The sequence below is a fragment of the Porites lutea genome, chromosome 2, assembly GCF_958299795.1.
Source record: "Porites lutea chromosome 2, jaPorLute2.1, whole genome shotgun sequence".
Lineage (NCBI taxonomy): Eukaryota > Metazoa > Cnidaria > Anthozoa > Scleractinia > Poritidae > Porites > Porites lutea.
In genome coordinates this window covers 261,175-285,000 of record NC_133202.1, presented here as the reverse complement: position 1 = coordinate 285,000, position 23,826 = coordinate 261,175, and the positions used below count along the sequence as shown (strand labels likewise).

The 23,826-nt window shown below is 40.1% G+C and overlaps 1 protein-coding gene and 1 pseudogene across 1 annotated transcript; one reads left to right on the top strand and one right to left on the bottom strand.

Annotated features, from left to right (window-relative positions):
- The first annotated feature begins 1,205 nt into the window (after window positions 1-1,205).
- Window positions 1,206-20,023, top strand: LOC140927300 (uncharacterized). The gene is made up of 8 exons (XM_073376919.1): window positions 1,206-1,321; window positions 5,195-5,272; window positions 7,149-7,250; window positions 12,472-12,714; window positions 14,931-14,967; window positions 16,426-16,713; window positions 17,485-17,778; window positions 18,696-20,023. Exons 2-8 carry the CDS (start codon window positions 5,210-5,212, stop codon window positions 18,743-18,745), a joined length of 1,077 nt encoding a protein of 358 aa, XP_073233020.1. The 5' UTR covers window positions 1,206-1,321; window positions 5,195-5,209; the 3' UTR covers window positions 18,746-20,023.
- Window positions 8,570-9,678, bottom strand: LOC140926456 (uncharacterized; annotated as a pseudogene).
- Window positions 20,024-23,826: the final 3,803 nt, after the last annotated feature.

Below are 23,826 nucleotides of genomic sequence, written 5' to 3'. Positions count from 1 at the left end.
TTTTTTTTGGGGGGGGGGGGGCGGTGGAGGGAGTTGAGGGCAGTCAATGACTAAACATCTGAATGAATCTGAACTCTATTCCATGCAGGCTGGTGACTGGCAAAAGTGCAGTAAGCAAGTAACCTCTTCTACCCTTACCAGCCATACCAGGAGAGAGGCCTTTGAATTCAAGTTATCCCCCACAAAATCCCTTCGAAATGCTGATGGTGATGTTGTTGTGTCAGATTCTCCAAGAATTACAACAAACCCCTTTTCATTGAAAACAATACCACCGTTTAGTCTGTTAACAACATGAAGTGGACTCCTCGAGGGGTCAAAGAAAGTCTTTGGTACACTAAATTTTCTAATGAGCCGCCCTGTGCCTATTGTATAGGAATCCCCCCCGGCACACTAGCTACAAAGTTAAATAAAAAGTTTTGTCACTTACACAGTTGTTCCCTGTGATTCCCTGGTACCTCTATCTTGTGTTCCCAATAGAAACTTTAGCATGATTCATTGCATGCCCTCTAACAACAGTATTAATTTTTTTAATACCGACCTTTGTCGCAAGACTATATTGAAAAGGGATCGATGTCTTGTCGCGGTTAAGCCTCCCCGCAGACGTCCTTTGGGGTTCGTTTGTCACGCATTCATTTCTCCCCCCACGGAATGCATGACAAACGAACCCCAAAGGACGTCTGCGGGGAGGCTAGTCGCGGTTTCAACGAAAAAAAACTCTGGGGACGAGAACGCGTCCGGTGCAATTCCTGCATTTAGTATGAACAGCGGTATCTGCAGGAATCGCACCGACGTTCAGTCGGGTGTACGTGGACATTGAAGCTCTGTTTATGGCTTTTCTTCAATATGTAAGTGGTAAAATCTAAGATCAATGTGGATGCAGACGAAAGGTTTCATCTCAGAAACACTCAGTGAAGCTATCCGATTTGCGACAGTTGAACTTCAACTTCGATAAGACATTGACTCTTAGCGAGTCAGCCGACTTCAAAAGAATACTGCACTGTTTGTCTTTGAGAAATATTTAATATTATATTGTATTTTCCTGTGATAAAAACCGTTACTCTTGAAACGGCTAACGTAACAAATAGTCACGTCATCGCCACTGACATACTATTTTTATCTTCCAATCACAGGTCGGTGCAATTCCTGTATTTAGCTGCTAGTGTCCTCCGCAGCGCCGCCATTTTGAATGTAACACGAGGGGCTCTCACAGGGTGCCCAATATAATGTCGTAGCTGTCTGGAATTGTGGGAAGTTCGATCTGGGTACGAGCAAGTACGAGATTGGGTTTCGATTCAGGCTTTGATCGCCTTGCACAAAGTTGGTAAGTTTTGTATCATGTTAAGTAAGAGCTTGCATTTGTTTTGTCTTTTGAATAAAGAAGAGTAGACGGAGAGGTATATTGGGCAGCTAGAGGGAATCTTTGTCTGTTACAAACGTGAGACAAAACAAATAAGGAGACATCTTTAAACCCGTAAAAATGTCCAATTTCGAGTTTCTATTGTACACATCGTGTGTCAAATAAGAGTACACTATGTTCATTTGATGACTTGTTACTGTATTTAATATAAAACTTATACAATATTGTTCTAAGTAAGCTTGTTTCAAGCTCGTGACAATTTACATGAATTCAATTATTCCTTATTGCGTTTTATGATTTAAATCACTTTAAGGTATTTGCACAGGCAAATTTTCAACATTTTATTTTGCCCTCAAAATCTTTCTACAGTAAGTTCAGATGATGTAATATGCATATCTGGTGTTCTTTTTTTAATATACCTTGGCATTTAAGAGAAAATCTACTCAAAAGTTGACTGATTTACCGGAAGTTAAAGAAAAATTTTCATTTCCGTTACTAAGGAAAAGGACGGCAGGAGCGCAATTTGACTCCTCTTTCCAGCATCAAGTTCTATTGATGCGCTGAACAAAATCTATTCACTGCTTGGATTCATTGACAAACTACAGCCGCTGTGTGTCCAACTTGATTTTTCTTGCTTCTGTTAAAGCTGTGATGACTAATATTACTTGCTTCTTGTCAAAATTTGTTATGTTCTTGAAATACACTCCGTTTTCCAGGGCTTATTATTGTTTTAAATTTACATTACATCGGTGTGTCTTCTCACCTGATATTTTCTGACAATTTTGCCGGGAGAGTAAAACGTTTTCTTGGCCCCTAATCCTCTGGTCTGTTTTTCTGCCAATTTCTTTCACTTTACAGAAGCAATTCTTTTCAATTTTGAATAAAACTCTTCTTCAATCTTCATACTGCGGCGCACTTCACTGCATTAAAGCTGACACTGAGTAACGCATCTTCCGGAAATGCGTCACACCTAGCAACTGGTCACGTATCAAAATCCAAGGGGGCTATAGAGAGGTCATTTGGCATTTTCTTAGGCTTCCACGAGCATTTTACACAGCGCTGGTTCAAAATGGCGGGCAAGAAGGTCTGTGATGGTAATATCGAGGAAAAACAGTTGATTTTGAGAAGAAAATAAGCTTTTTCACACTGGAAAAGCGTTAATTACCGCGTGACCGATTTACCTTGACTTACGGGAACCAGTTTTTTGGAGGAATGGATCATTATTACTTCGTGAAATTTGGCAAATACACAAACAGCATGTTAATGAACAGATCTGTGTTTGACTAAAGGTTAGAATTGCCGTACAGCTGAGTTATTGATGTCAAAATATGGGTCAAATTACAAAATAGCAAATTGTGCCCTAGAGGCTGGATTAATTGGAGCTGTGTCGTGGTCAAACACAGAATTATTCGATCTTACGTCCTTATTTGTGTTACATTTCTTTTTTAACAATAACTCTAAGGATTCTTCTGAAATTTTGATTTTTCTCTTTCCGTGCCACCCTAGGGGGTAATTAAATTAACACCTTTTGGGTGACATAACATAGTTTATTTTGATATATTCTAGTTCCTCAAGAACTGACTAATACTGTCAATGTAGTGGCATATAGATATTATCCATAAAACAACCACTAAAAATGATCAAAAATGTGCAAAATTTGCCTGTGCAGATACCTTAAGACCAGTCTTATTGTGCAAACTAAAATCGTAGCATTGCACACGGCAGCATCAGACCTAACAAGAGATTCCCTCTTTTTTCAGGGTAGTAGCAATGATTTTTTTTCCAAATCGACCGGTACCCTAACCTCTCAGGTCTCCCACATCTTTTCCACATCCCCTTGCTTTCACATCACCATGGTGAGGTTATATGCGAAAGGACCAACTGGTAATTGGGTCATAATCTTTTTTGTACCCCGGTTTTTAAAGAACCATGACCATACCATGGTGATCCGGGGGAATGGTCCCCTGGGAAGAATTAACATGAAGGTTGTCTAAATCAGCTGGAAATGTGACTAAAACGATCAGAACTGTATCCTTTTAATTCTGGACCTCTCTAGGGCTACCTGCAGACATCATATTCATCGTGCATTTTCCATCAAAATGTTTAGTTTTTCAATGAAATCAATGCATGGTAATGCTGTTTGAGAAGGTCAATCAACCACATGACAACATTGATAATGGAAATGATAAAATAAAAAAAGCAAAAGCAAAGTAGAACTCTGAACGTGCAGCACACATTTTGGCAGATTTCTTTGCCCTCATCACATGACTAAGGATGATTGTTGGAAATACTCATATGGTACACATTTTAAGTTATTTCATGGTTTATAGTTTCAGAAAAACAGACACTTGCTCCTTGAATTGCCACTCTTTACTGGCTTCAATAGAACCATATTTACGTTTCAAACGGGTTTAACTAAAATGAAACCTCTGACACACAAGCTATTATCCAAACAGTAAAATACAGCAAAGGCAACACAGCACTTTAGTCTTCTGCTTACCATAAGCACCAGGGTTTTAGTCCACCAAATCAAGTGGCCTCTCTAGAGAAACTGGTCAACAGTGAACTCGAAAAACTGCAAATATGCCTACTGAAATCACCATTAGGAGCCCTCCTGTCCAACTTATTTACCTTGCCTTGTATTTTTGTGTTTATGTTTTTATCAAGTTCGGCATCTTTTCATAGGTGCATGTGTACATGTGTGTACAGGTACCCATGCCCCTGACTTGCTTGAGAAGGCCTGGGGTGTATCCACATGTTTTTGTAGAGATGCCACCATGAGGGAGTTTGTACACCAAATTAAGGAGCAAAATTCAAAAGGGAGTTTCCCCCCTCTGAAAACCAGGCTCTAAAAATTAATGCTACCTCCGTGATATATTTGGTTAAAAAAAAGTAAGTAAAACAACCTAAGCATCAGATAAGCATTTTTTTATGTTGACGTTTTGAAGAAAAGCTTGTCAGTCCTCTGGTTGAAAATCCTTGATTTTTTATACTTTTTTTGCAAGATTTTTTTGACTGAGGAAGTTTCAGTGTTTTGACAGGAGGTGGGAGCTACCAGCCACACGTATTCTGCTCCTTACTGCACACAGTGCCTGCACCAGGTTTTGCAAATGTTATTGATGAGTGGAGTCACTGTGACTTCTGCTTCACAAATTTTGGAGTCATTTTAGAATATTTGGAGTCAAGTATCACAACGAAAAAAGGCATTTTTAGACTTTCCAGCACGTGGTCCTGGCATGTATACACTATTGTCAGGGATACACGAAGTACCTGTGGCGGTCCGCTGACCTGGAAAGCTCAAATCCATGATGGCGGTCATCGAGTAAACTTTGAATGTAATTTACCCTCTTTGTGTTTCGTTGTGCAGTATAATTCTTTAATCTTGATGATTTAATTAAGGTTTACAATGTTTACAATTAACGTAAATTGTATTTGTTGCAAAAAAGGTAAGGACAAAACTGTTTTTGTTACCGAAAATTTCTGGAGTCGAAGTGGCTCCCTGTTTGTTACCGAAAATTTCTGGAGTCGAAGTGACTCCCTCCGTAACCTCTGTGGAGTCATCTGAACAATATTGGCGTAAAATACGCCAAATTTGGCGTATTTGTGAACCCTGGCCTGCACTCTGCATGCATGAGATCTTGCCGAATTTTTCCATACTCCATAGACTGGCTTTAAGGACAACAAAGTGAGGTCTTCTTCTGTACCAGCATGAGCAAAACAATCCTACAACAAAACTAAATTTGAGAGAAACTGCTTAAAACTGCACCAACACTTTACTTACACAGCCTTTCGTTTTGTAACTTAATTAATATTTTACTTTTTTGTGATTTACATTAGCCAGAGTTTATCAGAATGAGTGGGCCTCCACCCCCAGGACAACACCCTCCACCACCCCCAGGACAAACCTATCCCCAGGTAAGAATCAAGTGTATTATTATTATAATAATATATGTTTTTTTGTGAATTTCTTTTACTTTTGCAATGCTGGTATCCTGCATATGTATTATCTCGAACAATTTGGATTTGAGTAGCCTGTGGCACAGATAAGATAATATTACCAGCACTCCAGAAATACTGTTCCAGTCAGTTCCAGAAGCACCCATACCCCCCTCCTTGTGCAAACCCATGGGCATTTTACTTTTTTAAAAAAATTTGGTCAACTTCCCTGCCATGTTGGCAGTTTAGATGGTCAATTGCCCCTCCAGCTGGTACTTCACCCACCATGTATAAAAGCGACTGTTTGAAAATTGTCCCAGTGGTTTATTCAAATCTAAATATCATACTAAAACCCAACTGAAATATCTAAAGGCTCTGAAAACTGTCTTACAGGGGTTTGAATATTTTCATTGAATCTTTCAGAATGCCCACATTTATTGGCTTTTTCAAAGGCTCTCAAATGCTCCAACAAAACAGTGAATATAGGAGTAATGAGCCACGAATGTGGTGCATATGCTTAATAAAAGAATTGTAAAATCCTAAAATGGAAAGTCAAATTTCTTACCAGGTGGTCCTCATTTTCAGTCACATTCCCCACTGTATGGGGCTAAACTCTAGTCAAATGCCCAGGGTCTACCTGGGGGAAGGAGAGAATAGGTAGTTTTGGAATTGACTGGGACATAATTCCTGTAAATAGATTTGTAGCATGTGCTGCATATGGATCCCACATGGATCTTAGTGGCCTAAAACTTCAGGTTCCCCCATACATATTTCTATTTAACTCATCGCCAATTGATGAGCTTGGGAACTGGTACCTAAAAGGTTAGCAGGGGAGGCCAACTGCGAAAAATACAGCAAGGAGGTAACCAGGCAACCCTGAAGTGGGAACCACCCCTTCCAGCAGCCGCTAACCGGCACTGTCACACTGAGACAATACTCAGTGGAAAAAATACTTACCCAAGTGAGATACTTACCGGCACACCCACGCATGACAGCAGGGAGGGAGGAGAGGGAGCAAGAATCCGCAAAGATTCGCCAACACAAAGCAAAAGGTGATCCGCAACAATCAGCTGGAATAGCTTGCAAAATGATGCAAAAGGATAGCCCTGAAAACCCAAAATGGGCCACCCTGCATGACATGCATGCTAATACAGGAACACTGCTGGCTGCATTGGCTCGATGTTAACTTAGCCTAAATAATATTTAGCCACATTAAAATGATTATGTATTTATATAACTTGGTTGGTGTCTGCAATGACATCATCAAGCAACAAACTTGGTCCATTCCCAGTGTTTTTCTGGCTATTTTGGCAATCAAGAAATGCTTTTGGCCCTGAATTTCTATGGCAGAAGTATTTTGCAAACAAAATCAAAGTAACTGTGACTGCTGGCTTTAAAATAGTAGTGAAAAGTGATATAAATGAACACTGTCAGGGCATCATTCTTCAGAAACAATTAGTTTGCTTCTGTAAGTGCATTTCAGTCAAGCCTTTTATTGCCAAAACCAACCTTTTCTCCCTGAAGTCTGCCTTTGAATTCATTGTGCACCAGGGCAAACCCACCATTAACTTGGCACTTTCCCCACTGATGGATCAAAGACTGGTTTCAGCTCTGTATGTTGGTCATTGAACCTGAGTTGAGTTTGCATTTGAACTTTTGGTGTTAGAAAAAAGTAGAAGATAAGAGACAAAGAAGTAGGAGTACTTAAAACTGGATATTTGCATCTATTTCAATTCTGTTGTGGCTTAACTAAGTGATGCTATACATACCATGTTTTGCATCTGTTGTTCTTGTTCCCCTCATTCACGTATTAACAATCATGCTTACCTTAGTTTGTATTCTTAATTGACTGCAGGGAGCTGTTCCACCCCCTTTTGGTCCTCCAGGGGCAGGATTCTATCCTGGTGGCCCCCCACCCTACACTTGCATACCCACTCCTGCACATGCTGCCTATCCGGTAGGTTTTCATATCCTTTATTACTCATGAAATAACCTTCATTTTCCCTTTCCAATCAAAATTAAAGCACTCCAACCTGTGACCATAATTATTGGTTTCCAAAAATTGGCTACTAAAATTGCAGCAAAGATTAAATCTCTAAGTCATGATACTCCTGGCATTCATGTTATTTACCTTTCACATAATAGCTAAGTGCCTTTTTTTTCAGGTAGCTAATATCGTCTGGTGACCATTTTATAATTTTTGGTTGCCAAATGGAAACTTTCAAGGAAGTTGAATTCAGAGCATTGTTGCATCACTGTTTTTCAGGGTTCTTACACAATTGCACAAATTGTGTTCACAACTGCGAGGATCATTCGTCATTTGATTTAAAGATTTATTAACTATTACAAGCAGTTAATATTTCATTTTCTAAGCATGCTTAGTTAAACAATTTTTAGCGAGTCTTTCCTAACATTTTTTCACATTATCTTGCAAGTTGAATCATAGAAGGATGTCACCACATGCAAAGTTTTGAAGTTGAAATAGCTCATTAACTATAACCTGAGCAACCTTTAGCTCTTTTGAATTTGTTAACTTGTCGATAAGCAATAATGAAAATGGAGGGTAGGTGCCAATTGTGAGCAATACGAGCAATAAGCAAATGAATGTGGGCAAAATGCCAATAAAGGGGGAGGGGGGTACCATGGCAGTCTCCATTGGTCACCTCCCCCTGGCACTTTTCACACTAATCTCTCAGTGGAGAATAAAGAACACAAAAGAACTTACCCTAAACCTGAACCTAGGTGTTTCAAAGAACCAAGAGGTGGGTGGGAGGGGCAGAACAAAAGGCAAAAAAGCAGCAAGGCAACTCAAAGCAAGCCACAAGGGCAAAACTATGTGGCAATGGCTTAAATGCGCATGCGCAGCTGCTGACAACAGGAAATCTCTCATGGTCATTGACAATCTCATTAAACTTGTCGATAAGCAGTAATGAAAATGGAGGGTAGGTGCCAATTGTGAGCGATACAAGCAATAGGCAAATGAATGTGGGCAAAGTGCAAATAAAGGGGGGTTACCATGGCAACCTCCCACGGGTCACCTGCCATGAAAAGGAACTCCAAGCTAGATTGTGAGTGCTTGGAGAACGGAGGACCCGATATGAGGCAGCCATGGGGCCCAACCCTCCTAACAAAGAATTTCCAAGCGCAAGGTACCACCCTCCTGAAGCAAGGCAAAATGGCCAGGAAACATGAGTTGGCAAGATTGAAGGGCAATAGGCAACAGCTAAGGAAGCCAAGGCTTCCAACCGACATATGCAAACAGATGCTACCAAAACGCTAGCAGTGACAAAAAAGGCAGTTAGCAACACTAAATAAAAATACACTCACCAAACTAATCCACCATAGATTAGGCAGCGCAAGTAATGAGGTCGGGAGGAGTTCAAATACATTGTTTGTAAGCATTGCTTTTCCAACTGCCCAAAACTTGGATGAGGTGATCCAGAATACCAGCCCTTGCAGTAGAAGTGGCTGCCCCAATTCGGAAAGTGAGACTTGAAAAATCGCCAGGCAGACCAGCAGATAGAAAAATAGCTCTTAATCTGTCGGTAAGTAAAGAGCGAGATAAAGGAAGGCCATTCTCAAAAAGGAACAGGGGGCCAGGACGGTTACCCCGACACTCAAGGAAGGAGGCAGCTGCTTTAACTGCGCACAAAGGAGGAGAACTAGGCTCAATCAAAATGTTGCACCCTTTCCAGAACGGGTCAGTTTTAGAAGCTTTGATGCAGATCTGGAGGCAAGACAGATTAAGAGGAACATCCACAGCGATATCACACAGCGATATCAGATAGATGACGGCTATGGTTGAAGACTGAAAGGCTGGGGATGGTGAATTCTGCTGACCTCAAAAACCCAAAATAAGCCAGTAAACAGGCAGCCCAAAACATATGATCATCAAATGAGTTGAGGTCCAAAGCCGAATAAATTATGCAAAAAATGTTACTAGAAATTTGGTAGACGTGGGTTAGCAGGTAAAGAGCCCTGTGAACGCTTGATTCCTCTGACAACTCTTTGAAGCGAAAGGCAGTTCTCTAATGGGTTGGGGAATCCTTGATCCACATGAAAAGACCATACCGCAGATATATACACCTTAATAGAAGAGGGCCGTGGAACGTGGCAAAAAAACACAGGGTCCATTCACAGCCTGGACATGGAGAGCTGGAGGAGCTGACATGACCAATCGTGACACAGAAATTTATGAACTTTTGCTGCGCGCTAGAGTAGGTGCGGCAAGTTGAAGCAGCTAAGCCTTGGAACATGAAGGAAAGGCAATGAGCTTCTATATCACTATGGAAAGCTGAGCTAAAAGCTGTGAAGAAATGAAGACTGGAGACTTCTTGGATCACGGTGCTTGAGAACGAAATCCTTGTAAATTGAAGCAAGTCAAGGCATCAGCTATGCCGTTAGTTTTTCCTGGAACAAAACAGCCGCAAAGGTAAAAATGAGGTAAGCTGCTACTTTGAGTAAGCTACGCAGCAACTGCATAATGTTTGGGTCTTTTGAAGTCCATGAATTGAGAATATGAACCACTGCTTCGTTATTGACGTGAAAGCTCACAGTCTCACAGTCCTTTCTCACCACACGGCCGAGCCTGACCTCATTAGCTAGATAGACATCAATCAGCCCTGTATGTTGGCAGGCCAACAATTTATTTTTCCTTGCTGATTTAAGAGTTACTAGTTTATCCCAACCAAGTCTAAAGCCTTCCTTGATACCCTGAAGAAGGAAGTTAACCTTTGCCCTATCAGGATGGCAACTTTATTCAGCCTCAAATAACTCAACATTAAGTGGAGTGACTTCCCCAACAGCTGGCTACATCATAGATGAGCCTAGGACAAAAATAGTAAGAACAACAATGTGATGATAGTAAACTCAATTTTCACCAAATGTATTGAACAAGCTAAACCCAACAACAAGACAGATTCAAATGTGAATAAAAAAGACAAGTGAAAAGCCCATTTTAAACAAAGGCACAACAATTAATGGCATTTGTGGCACTTTGGTTCCTCAGGATCCAGAGAGTGAGGAAGAGTTGATTGCAAAGAAGTACAAGAAGTAGCTCGATGATCACCACCACACCTGCTACATGCATGGCGGAATCGACAGTTAGGATTGACAGCGATGCAGTGACCTGCATTCCAAGAATGGCAAATAACTTTACTAGTAGTGCTACCAGAAGCCTCTGCCTGGAAGGTGACTGGATTGGCTGAAGCTGAGCGAGTACGAACTTGAGCGCCAGCTGTATGGTAGTTGAATAGCTGGACATTCATCGCGGACAAGTCAGTGAGCTTTACCGCGGCTGTGGCTGCCTGAAAGCCGGTCATAGTTTAACCAACAAAAACTGCTAAACTGACGATATGTTCATAAAATTAATAGCTTGTAGCTTGTCAAATCTCTCCATCAATGTGAAAAATAGCAGCAAAGAATAAGATAAAAATGGAAAAGGCCTCCATCCATGAAGTAATGTCAGAAATGTGACGCGTAGGCTTCTTGGGCGTGTGCTACAAAACCAAGCTGGCCGTCGAACCAGAGTTGCAGTTCGAACTCATTGGGAGGAATGTTTTCAGCCAACAAATCTTCCAAATTGACACATTTTCCTGAAGTGATTTGAGAGACACCCTTACAAGCAACTGGCGAGTAGCCGGGGCTGACCACGAACGGTTGCTGAAGGGGCAAGGCTGCCAACGAAGGAACCACAGTTTGACTTACAATTGGGCGCAAAGCAAAGGCAGATTGACTGTAGTGGGTAGTCTGGGTAGGCTATAAACGTTGGACGAAGAAAGTGCGGAGAACGGCAAACTAGCAAAGGAAAACACAGATAAAAAAGGTGGAACAGCAATAAATGAGGACGTACCTGGCAAAGCGTTTAACTGCGAAGCGACTGGTGGAGAAGTGAAAGTGATTGCAGTATTCAGAGGCAGGGACCCAACAGCAGTTGATGGCTGAGATGCCGAAGAAGAAGACCAAGGTTGGTGTATGCCAATGGCGTTCAAATGTGCCGTGTGATTGACCAAAGATGACTCCGACAACCCTTGAACAGAAATGGCCTTGCATTGAAATGGAAGGAGCGCCAACTGCGGCAGATAACCACTGCTGTACTGTGGCCGAAATTGGCGTCTGATTGGCCTGAATTACCAAAACTAAAAATTCCGGCGAAATTGAAGCAGAAGCCAAGGTACCAGACACTAGAGCAGGTGCTGAAGCAACTGTTGGCGAACTATTTCTCGTACGATTAGGCAGCATGGCGAATGATGAAGGCAGTGGACCAAACAGACACAAAAAGATAAGGCAAAGGGGCCCAACACTTGACAATCGAATAATCCGGCGAATTGAAGCCAAATAGATGAACAACAGGCAAAAAAGCAGCAAGGCAACTCCAAGCAAGCCACAAGGGCAAAACTACGTAGCAATGGCTTGAATGCGCATGCGCAACGTGATCACCTGGTGACAATAGGAAATCTCCCAGTTAACTATGATTATTGATAATCTCGTTAAAAAATTGCAAAATTGCTGGGATGGAAAAAAGTTAACAAGCTGGAAAATTTTGTAGTTTTTGAAAGAGAATTTCTTCTTACCTTTTCAAATATCAGCCTGTAAGTGTTCGTATACCCTAAGAGGATGTAACAAGACCACTTTTATTCAGTTTACCACTTTTTGTAAAACTTTCCTTGTTATTGAGGCAAGGTACTGCAGAATCTTTTTTCAGATTATCCCTGAATCAGTAACTCCTTTTATTTTAGAACAATTAGGGAGCTTAATTTTAACACAAAATTCATCTGTTCAGTAAGTGCCTTAGAAGACAATAACAGTATATATTAGAGTTAAATTACTAAATTTCATTTGCATCTTTAGTGTTTATATTGCAGTCAATTTTTCCTTTGTTTCATATTCATTGGCATACATTACAATACCCAAAATTAATGGAAAAATAAACGTTCACTTAGATAAAAAAAATTCACTACTTTATTGCATTTCATCTCATAGTTTAAATTTTAGTTAATTTTAAGACTTTATTATTATTTTTTTTTGTACCAATACATGACCCCTCAAGCGTATTATTTGCTTTAATTGCCTCTGGTGTTAAAATAGAGGGTCTACTACAACTATTACTGCACCTTCAACTACTACCACTGCTGTTACTGCTACAACAACTAAAAAATGGTTTGTGATTTTTGTTCCAGCCAGCATATGTCCCTCCTCCAGCTGGTTTTTACCCTGGTCCACCAGGGGGAGCTTTTCCTCCCCCTACTGGAGTTCCCCAGGGACCACTCCCACCTGGACCACCACCGTCACATGCAGGCCCCTTTCCTGGAGGGTTCCACCCTCATGTTGGACCTGGGCCTTTTCCACCCCACCCAGGACATCACACTGGATTTGCCCATCCCTACCCTGCAGGATCATATTCTGGTGGCCACACACATGTGGTGAGTAATATCAATAACCAAATAGAAGAATCAAAATAATCTAACTGAAAACAAGGTCATTTTGTGACTCGTTTTAAAAATACAGATAGCTCTAACTTAAAACTTAAGATGGTTATCTTTAGTCAAATTTTGGTTTGTCCTGTCGCTCTATTTCTGTCAGTTTTGAAATTTTCAATAAGTATAATTCGTAAGGTGCCAGTTTTTTTAATGGTTTTTACCAAATTGTGACAGTTAGTACAATTACTAACACCACTATTCAAACATCAACTGATTAATAAGAGCTGTTGATTTATTCATTTATCTGGGAAGTGTAGGAAAGACGACAGTTGTTTGTTTTAGAAATACCTGCTTTATTTACATAAGAGTTGGCCTTTCAAAGTGTTATGTATTTCGGACTGCAACTTTTAGCTAGAATTAAAAAGTATTATTTACAATAACTGAGCGATTTCTCGCATGCTGATTGGTCGAGAGCTATGGTCGATTAGAGTACAGACCATGGAAATGACATGATGGTGGTACAATTTGTCTTTCTCTTTCTTGTGCACACAATTTTCCCGGAAACTTCAATGCAAAAACAGAAATGGGTGTCAAAAACGGTCAGTGTTATATACCATTTTCATCTGATGTCGCATCGGCCATATTGGTGTACTTAAGCAATAGACCACACTTTCTGTGGGTTTACCGGCGTGATAACCCACGCGGGATGTTGGGAGAACATGAGAAAAGCTGTCTTCTCTCTAACGTCACCATAAGCCCATCATGACTCACGATTTAAAAGCGCAGAACTTTCTCAAAACTCAGGTCAGTCAAACAACAAACAGCAGCACTTCAAAACACAAGTTTTTGCACTCATTACATGATAAGTTATGAAAGCTGTTTTTCAGGGAAAGTCAACACATATTCATGCTAAGGTACATTGAAGTTTGTTTACTACAAAAGTAGAAAATTGAACGTCAAACTGTACGCAGCTGTATTTTGTTGAGTCGATCCGTAAACATTTCGTGCTTACAGACGAAACTGGCAGCTGTTGTAATGGAGGACTTCATTCACCTTTTACAAGCTGCAGTGGTTTAAGATCTGTTTTCTGGATTTATCATGATCAAGAAATGTTGCGGTAACGACGTAGCTGCATTTGCGAATTTGTCGCATGCATGTAACGTATGTATGTACAGCGACCGATGGAAATGTGTCAGTGGTAGCTCTAAATCTGGAGAAAGGTTTCTTTGCCGTAGCCACATATTAGCGTTAATATTTGTCGATTTGTGAAGTCAGGTGGTTTGAAGTAGGTTATGGCATCGATATTACCGAATAATTTGTGCAAATGTTGGAAAAAAACCAGCGCGAAACTCTGACATCTTTCATCATCGTTTACAGCTTGTTTACAATCTACAGCGGGCGATTTTGTACCATAACTTGATCAGATATCTCTTTTCGGAACAATTTCTTTCATTCAGGAATTTAATTTTGACATAAAATAAATCAAGAATGCTAAAACTATCCGTTTTGTTGCTGGCTGGCACATGGTTAAACTTTCTTAAAGACTTTCTACACCAGAAATTCACACAGTTGTTGTGTTTCTCTGCGATTTGGCATCGTCGTTAAATGTAAACTGCTTTCCAGCTTTGTACTTTATAACTTTTAAAGCTATGGCAGTAGCGAATTGTGATGCTCTGTAATAAAATGTGGAAGCCAACACTTTTTAATATTAAGAAGGGCTAGGTAAGTAACTTGTTCTGTTTTTTATTCTTTCTAAAATCGTTGTTTGCAGATCAATAGCCCGTTTTGTTTATGGCTCGTGTTCTGGGTGCCTTTTTCTATGGGTTTACCGGTATAATAAACCATGGGTTTTTGACCAATCAGATCGCGCGTACTATCTCAGTTATTTTATAAAAAGCAATGAAGTGGCAACAATGCTGGTGTACCAAAAATCCAGCAGGAATTGAACTCTTATCTCATGTTAAAAATTTTTTTTGTCCCGAGAGATTTGCATAGCCACTGACCACGAAAACAATCTATTGTAAAAGCAATTTCCTATGGCCTCCACTCTTATTGTCCAAAGAAACGACATCAAAATGTTCAAAATTCAAGTGGGACCATAAGCTGCAGGTGAGCAGTTTCACTGCAAAGTTTTGAATATTTTGATGTCATTTTTTGGATAATAAGAGTATAGACTATGGACCATTTTTGTCCATTTGTTGATTTTTCTTTCATCACAGGATGTGGAAAGCGATGACAGTGACCCATCTGAATATCGTAAGTTGTAAGATACATAAGTAGCCTGGTAAATACACTGGGTTTTACTGAGCCAGTTTGCAAAATAAACTGAATTGTGCAACTTTACAAACCTAAAAATATCTTAAGGTTAAAAAAAAGAGAAAATATAATAACATTACTAAATCACTACGTTGTAATTAAAAAATTTAAAATGTAAACTGCAAGTCATGAATACATTGCCATAAAACTACTCTTGTTGATAAAAGTGTCCGCAAATCTCTTTGTTTTAGTTTTGCGTAGGTCGAAGATCTTCTGTCTCCTTAAATTATAAGTTGGCCCGTTGCACTTTTTAGGTAACAAATTATGCAACTAATTTGAAAAGGGGCTTGGTTATTTGTTCTTGATGGACTCTCATGCAGTCGATACCGGCGAGACTTAAAGCGTCCTTGTAAGAAACTCCAGGGACGATACACGAGAGGGCCCTCTTTTGCACTCTCTCAAGTTTGCCTTGCAGGTGCTTTAGTAACGCATAGTGGAAAACTGGGCATGAATAATCTACCGAAGATCTAATACAGGTGCAGTAGTATGCTACGAGATCTTCAGAAGGAACCTGCGCACGTTTCAGTTGAACCAGAAAGTAGTGTTTTCTAGATGCTTACGTTGCTATTTCCTCAATGTGGTCATTCTAAGTTAAGTTACCATTGAGCGTAACTCCAAGTAGCTTTGCGCACTGAACTGACCCGATAGATTTTCTGCCAATACATGCCCTTGGGAACAGAGGGCGTTGATGACTGAAACTGATTGTGAGTTCCTTTGTCTTGTCAAGCTTTACCTCAAACAGATTTGTCTTCGACCTGTCGTGTATTAGGTCCACTAGATCTTGAGCCTTGCGCTGCTGGCCTTTGGGTATAGTCTCCGATACCGTGGTATCGTCAGCTATTTCCGCATGTTGAAAATGCCGGAGGAAAAGCCCAGGATCCGACTTGGTCCCCTGGGGCACTCCAGATGGTTCTTTACCCACTCAGACAGTCGTTGTTGAGTTTGACTCTCTGGGATCTGTCTGAAAGGAAGTCAATAACCCAATTTATGATACTGTTAGGAACGTTGATCTGTTTTAATTTCGTGATTAAGATACTGTGATCTATAAGATCAAAAGCTCTGCGGTAGTCAAAAAGAAATACTCGCACTGTCGCACCGTTGCCATCTGTAGCTTCAAGCCACTTGTGCACCATACTAATAAGTGCCAGCACGGTGGAAGAAACAGATATGATGCCAAACTGGTTAGGGTCGACCACATCCTCCAATGCCAGTTTGATGTAGTCGGAGACTACAAAGTCCTCAGCAATTTTAGAGAGGGCTGAAGTGGCAAATGAAGTTTTTTCCATATCTTAGGCCATGGGAACTAAACATTGCTGTTTTATACTCCCACTAAACGGTAAGACATTTGTTTGATAGGGAACAATGATTGTAATGATTTTTTTATTCTGTATTTGTTAGCCCTGTATTCAAAAGAAGACAAGCATCCAATGGAAGTGACATTCATCAACAAGACAGATAAGAAAGTACAGGTATTCTGGATCAATAAGAAAGGAAGACGAAAGAGGAAAGGGAAGATAAAACATGGGCATTCAAAGACCATCGATACCTATGAGACCCATATCTTCATGGCTTTCAACAAGAAACTGAGCCGTGAGCCACTGTTGATTAACGGCAGCCCAGTGTTTTATGCCTTTCCACACAACCATGGTGACAAACATGTAAATGTAGAAATAAAGAAACCAACAGGTTAGAATTCACACTCGTGTTAGTGCAGCCATAGTATTAACCTTGTCTTCACACCTGATACACCCTACAGATTTTTGTGCTTTTTGTTATAGCAATAAAGCAGTTTATATTTCATCGGTACAATCCACCAAATTATGAACAATAATGTGAACATTTTTGTCAACAGGCCAGGGACACATTAATTCACAAAAAGGAAAACAGGGAAAAGAAGCAACCAGAAAGAGTCCTGAAAGTCAAGCTTGCTCTGTAGTCTCTTTCTATGCCTTTACAAACAAGAAAAGTTGTTTAAATTGCACTGTAAATGAAGCAAGGATAGATTTCATCCCAACCTTAGCCGTTTATACTGAATAACGATCATCATCATCATCGTTGTTATTCGTACTATTCTGGTATTTCAGACTAAAAAAGATAACATATAGAGAAATGCAGAGGACAAAATACAGATTTTATAACTAGAACATATTTAATTTTTAAATCAGTTTACATCAGCCTAAAATGCAAAGTGGGGAAGCTTTCAAGTTGGCCACGACCTCTTTGCAAATGGGGAGAGGAGCAAAGGAAGAAGCAATAATTATGATTACATTTATTGGTGAGGGAAGCGTATAGCAGTCTGTATCATATCAGGGGAAAAATGTATCGATGCAGCCCTAGTGGTTTTAAAGTGATTAATAACTGTTCTTTTCTATGCCATGGTGTCTCACAATAGAGTTAATTTTCTTCAAACAAGTTGTTGAAATAACATAATCATTATTACAAATATTAAATCTACAGCAAGTTCCTTGGACAGGCTGAGATCAGACGTTCATGTTACAACCCCAGTAGAGGTGAAGTTTATTAACCGTTCAAGGCGCGAAGTTCAGTTGAAGTGGGTAAACCCTCAGGGTCACCGTGAGAAAAAGAAATTACTCCAAAAGGGGAGATGCTGGCGGACCTCAACTTGGGAAGGTCACTGCTGGGTTTGCTGTGATCCTAAACACAGCAACCATTTATTTGCATTGAATTATGCCCTGCATTACAGGGTGCAGAAGACCAGGAGACTGAGAGAGAGAGTTGTGATTACTGCAGGTATTGTAAAAATTGTGTCATTCAATGTGTCAAACTCTGCAGAACGGTAAAATTTCCGGATCCTCCTTTTTCCCCAGGGTCACATTAATTTTGTTGTTTAGATACTATGGGACCCGACAGTAAGGAAAACAAAGACAGTGTCCATGTCAATAGAGACCTTAAGATAAACCGTCTCCTTGTACGGGACAGGTAAATTACCTGTACCCATAGCCATAACCACGGGTAGATTGCCTCTTACCCCAAAGAAACGGGTAGGCAACCGAGTAGAAGGGTAACGCCATTATCATATCTGGAAAATCGTGGTTGCCTCTCATATAACTACGTGGCAAACATGTTCGCCTACCCTTGCCCATGGACTGAAACGGTGCATCTTAAGGTCACTAATAAGAGTCCTTATTGAACGGATCAACATTACAATGGAAAATTTTGTTGAAACAAATAAAACAGTGTGTTCAATACTTTTACTTCTAATCAAATAGACGGTTACTTACCTGTTACAAAATGTTTCCAGAGTATATGGTTGAAACATAAATAAAACACAATTGTTGAGACATTTCCAAAAAAACTGAACGTTTAAACAAAGAGTAATCTTGTTTTCTTGTTTTGGTAAATGGGCCTGATTTGTGCAAATGGAAAACACATTTTTGGACTGGACTAACCAATCCTAAATTTTGTGTTACATTTCCCAAGGGAAGGAATAACTGAGTGAATCAAGTTCCATTTAGGGTCATTATACTTGGGAAACTGACTTTATACACTCATGCAGTTTTCTAACCCTATTCACTAAACTTCAGAGTCATTAGGCGTTCTAGATTAGTCCGTATGGGTAGTCCCTGGACTGGGGGTCAGTGTTTTGTCCACCACCATAAGTATTATTTCCTATGTTTTTGTCTCATTGTTTTCTTTTTTTGTTTCAGATATGAACATTTCTGGAAGTAGCAGTAGTAGCAGTAGTAGCAGTGATTAGTTTTATTAGAAAGTAATAGTGGAGTCAAAATGTAGTGTGCTTTGCCACGTCGGTGTTGAAAATGACATTTATGAATGAAAAGGTTGAATTAAGTACACTAGGGTGCGGATTCAGTAATGACCAGAAAATGCACTAAAAATTGTAAAACTGCCAAAGGATTGCATAAATATTCATAGAATTGCCAGTTATTAACACGCCTTTTCCCACATTTGATGCATTAAGTTTTAACAGAATGCTGATCAATGAAATATTACTTTTCAAAACTGGCCCAGACCATGAACCTTAGGGACACACTGTTTATGGTACAGATGAATCGGTGATTTTGGAAACTATGATAGTAACAATACCTGATATCAGGCGGAATATGTTTCACTCCCACTTGTTATTCAACAATATATAAATTTAGCCAAGACTAAAGGCGAAGCTTCCTTTAATAAATTAATAATTTATGTAGTATGGTAGGGATATTTTACTCCGTTTGTTTGTGGTGGAATGTTATTAATTTGCCGTGGAATACATTAACGCCGATGACGTCATAGCCGCTTGCTTTATCTCATGAGTAAAATGCGGTGGAATCTCATTTAGTCTCTGTACAGAGGGGAAAGGGCGGCTGTACGCAGGCTGAATCTCCTTATGATAACGTCATGTGCTATTTTCAGGTGGTTTAACTGGTCTGACATGTAGGGTCGATTTGGGGTCGATATGGTGGAGGGAAAATCAAAATTTTACAAATAAAATGAAAAGGGGAAATGAATTAATTGTGGAGGAGTAGGAGGGGAGTGGGGTAAGTAAAACATTGTCTTTCGTGCTAAAAAAAAAGCTAGTTTGCCTTCGCCCTTATTAATGTGCACGCTTTGCCCGCCAAGAACCAGTGAACTAGAACAATAACAGCGATGGAAAATAGGACGTGCATAGTTAAGTTACGACTTTGTGATTGTGAGTTAGAGGCGAGTTTGAGTTTATTCCTCAGACACCATCAATTAACCAACGAAAATGTTTCTTATTTTCTAATCAACCAATCGAAGACCAAGACATTTACCGACCTTTAAGTAACTGTCCTTATCTTAATGAGATTCCACCGCATTTGATTCATGACATAAAAACAAAAGAATAAGTTTTTACCCCCATTTCAACAATCGAACTGTCGAACTATTTTGTATGCTCAACACTGCTTTATGATTTAAGGTAACCGTTAGCGTATAAAAAATGGCGGTCTCAATTTTGTGGCTTAGAGATAATAAAGGGAAACTTTCCTCGCCGGCGTAAAGGCTAAAGGTCTGGGTAGTCACACTTGAAGGAATAGACGAGAGGGCCTGTTCCCTTTCACTTACGCTTACATGAAATTTGTAAGTCTTTTTCTAAGTTCTATCAAATTTCTGTTCAAGCAATTTCATGAAAGTCTGTCTCTGCAATTTAAAACAAGAAAAAGAAGACAAAGTGCAACAAGCGGCTTTCGAACCCGGGACACTAGGTCCACAGTCCATCTTCCAATCCACTAGACTACAGGGGATTTGTTAGCCTGAAATTCAGACGATTACTTCGAGTCGTTTTCTCCTCTCAGTAACTGAGGGAGTAAAAACGACTCGCAGTAATCGTCTGAAATTCAGGCTATGTATTTGCTGCCAGTGAATATTTTAATTCACATGTTTATAGTGACAACCCTAACAGTAAATGAAAACTAACCATTTCGAGTCAGAGCCTAACCCTAATCACTATTATCTTAACCCTAATCACTATAGTGATTGTTTAGCTCTAATCAGAGCTAATCAGAGCGCACTACTAATATATAGATTTAGCCAGGGCTAAAAGCGAAGCTCTCGTTAATACGTGTAAACAAAAAATTAAATGGTGTAATGCTAAACGGGGACGACAATGAAAATGGCTTCAAGACAAATAGATCTAATTAGCAAAAAAACAAATTGCACGTGCAGCACACTTTTTCTTCTAATTAGCAAAAAACAAATTTGCACGTGCAGCACGTTTTCTTGTCTTTCCCTTGCCATTGTTTTGCACGACTACAACGCTATTTTGTACGACTTTCTCATTTTCTGACCACCGTTTTGAATTTCCATGTTTTTCTTCCTACGAAATTCGTCTCCTTTGTTTTCAGTAACTCAATCTAGCTCTTTCTCTGTTATCCACGTTAGTGTAAACATAAAAAATAACGCCGAAAAAGACCCGACTTTGTTGTTCTTTTTTCTTTCTAAAAGTCCGGGTGGGCCATGTGATTTCCTTCCAAATAAAACCTTGAGTTGCATTTAGGTTGCCATACCTGTTGATTGAGTCATTTTACATTGGTATGCCTGTGGTGCGGACGGACGGTCGGTCGGTCGGTGTACGGTCACGTGATTACCAAATTTTCTTGGATGGGTAGACTACCACATTTCGTTAGCTATGGGGCTCCGCCGCGCATGGAGATTCGCTATTACGGTGCATTGTGGATGCAAAATTTTCAGGGTGGCGGCGAGGGTCGAGAAATTTCGCAGGTTATATGCTCTGCTTTTTAATAGATACAGTTATTTCCTTAGATCGTTTTTCTCGATTTCATAAGCTAATATTTGTTTAGATTTTTTCTGTGAAGAAAAACAAATCAATATTCCTCATTTTAATCTAAAACGTGGAGCACGAAGATTCCTCCTGTAAGAGCATGAAATTTGAACCCGGTTTTGAAGAAGCTATAATTTCCATTGTATTACCCGTTGAAAGTTGAAGATAGTTTAAGTGTTGCTACAAACCTTGTTGTACGCCAAGATATAAATGTGCCCCACGTTTTGTGATACTTTTTTCGAATTGAAACCGGCATGTTTTAATGGGAAAATGTAGCCTCGCGAAGACGAATGTGACATGTTACTGGAAGTGTTACTATTGTAATTACAAGCTAATAGGGACTTTAGGATCCAACAACGCGACGGCGACAAGAACGTCGCTTAAAAAGTGAATTTGCGTTCTTTCAGTCTTTATAGCGATTATTTCTAACCACTTACTTTGTCAAATGTAGGCGAAACCTCCTGAAGCTGAATTTCAAGGGACCATATTCAAGCTCGGAAAGAGAAATAAAATTGCGTCGTTGCTTGTGCGAAGTTGTTGTTTTGCTTATTAAACCTATTGTTTTTTTTTGCCGTTGTCGTTGCCGTCCGCGTCGTTGGATCTTAAAGTCCCTAATCACAAAACAGCGGAACAGCGGCGACTGGTTCCTCCAAACAATAGTGTTAGGTGAGCATAAAATGTTTGAAATTGGCTTATACATAAGCTGATGAGTTCTCTGATGTAGGAATGTCTGTTTTTGTAATAGGACTAAAAAACAATAAAATTGCGGTCATACATGTGATTCTCTTTATGCAGGTATAAAATCAGTAGGATAAGAATTACTGACGTTAAATTAAATGATGAGTTTGATTATACAGTTAAGCCCTGTGTATTTTGAAACTAGCCATCCTCTATGAAAAAATGTTTTTGGGAGAATTGCAAGGATAGTGCAGTGTAGCAGAAGAATTTCATAACATCCACCAACGCTTGCACTTTACTTTATTCAGAGAAATATACACATCACTCTTGAGAAAACAAAATCATGATCTACTTCCAAGCCTAGTGTGTGTTGTTGTGTGGATGTTATGACTATGTCAGTCTCAGGGTATCTTGAATTTGATTACTGATTTGACACAAATGATCAGATTTTGAATACCACTTAAGATACCTAGCGATCGTAGTGCACACACCATCTGACTGTAGTCCTATCAAAGCAATAACCTCGTATAGGCATCACTAGGTGTCCGGTGGCCCTCTCTTCTATCCCTTCAAGTGTTTCCCAAAGGTCTGCGAGCTTTCGTTCCACGCAGAAATATCTGCTTTTTGATATTTTATATCAAATCATTATAGTTGGGTTACTACGTGTTCAATATACTACAAATTTGCCCTCGAATAAAACTGGTTTGTGGTGTATTATTTGCCTGTTTTCAGCTTTGTTGACTCCCGAAATGCCGGACACCTCTGGACTCTCTGGACTAACAGGAGAGCAGCCTGGACTCCTTCCATCATCAAGTTCCTTTCCCACCCCAGCCCCGTCAATTAACGTAGAAAGATGTCAGAGTATGAGAAAGATGATTTTTAAGTCGGTGACGCAGGTGGCTCAGTTTAATGGCCTTAACTCCCACGAGTCACCTGTTGCCCAATATTTCAACTCCACAGACAACGGTATTTCTGATGTCCAGGTGCGTTGTGTGGCTCAGTGCAGTCAACTAACATTCAACGAAGGCAGTGTGAGATGCGGTTGATTTTCCAACTAGGCACCGTTCAGCCGAGAGGAATGACTATCAATTTCAGTTTCATTTGAACCGTGGCGTATTAAATACGCTTGAAAATGTCTACAAAGAACTGGAAATTAAGCACATAAGTGTCAAGAACACCAAAAGACAATTACGGATAAGCTAATTGAGACATGATCCACAGAAGAACAACTTAAGGCTAATCAACAAGCGTTAGAGTCGATTTTTTAAAATGCAGCGAGAATTTAGCCAGTTGTCAAAAAGCGTGCAACTTCGAAAAATCGTCGCTTAAGCACGATGCGCTCGAAGCTATGACCACAGCCGTAACCAAAATGGCAGACGTTTTAGGTTCGCAAAAGATCGCTAGTCACGGACTCGAAAAATTATCAGTGCCAACATGGGACGAAAATGAAAAATCTTACGCAACTTGGAAGAGAGAAATTAACTATTGCACGTATAGGTACAAACAGAACGAGGAAGAATAGCGGGAAAGACTGGGAAAAGCGTTACGAAAAAACTCTTTCTGTTCGGATCAATTGCGGCCAAGTAAGGCAAACGGACAGGCGTGGAAAATCCTTGATACTGAATTTGGAGATCAAAGGAAAGGGTAGTCCAGGCCGGTCCTCCTTTATGGGTCCATCCTCGGTTACCAGGGAAATCATCCTTGGCGGGCCCACCTTTAGGAACACCCTTAGTCCAAAGAGCATTGTGTTTCGACAAGTCCACCCTTTGCCCCAAGGGTAGGCATAAATAGATTGTGCTCGGCAACTTTTGAGCAACTTTTAGCGTTTTCAGCAGCCTTTTGTACTGCGAGCAACC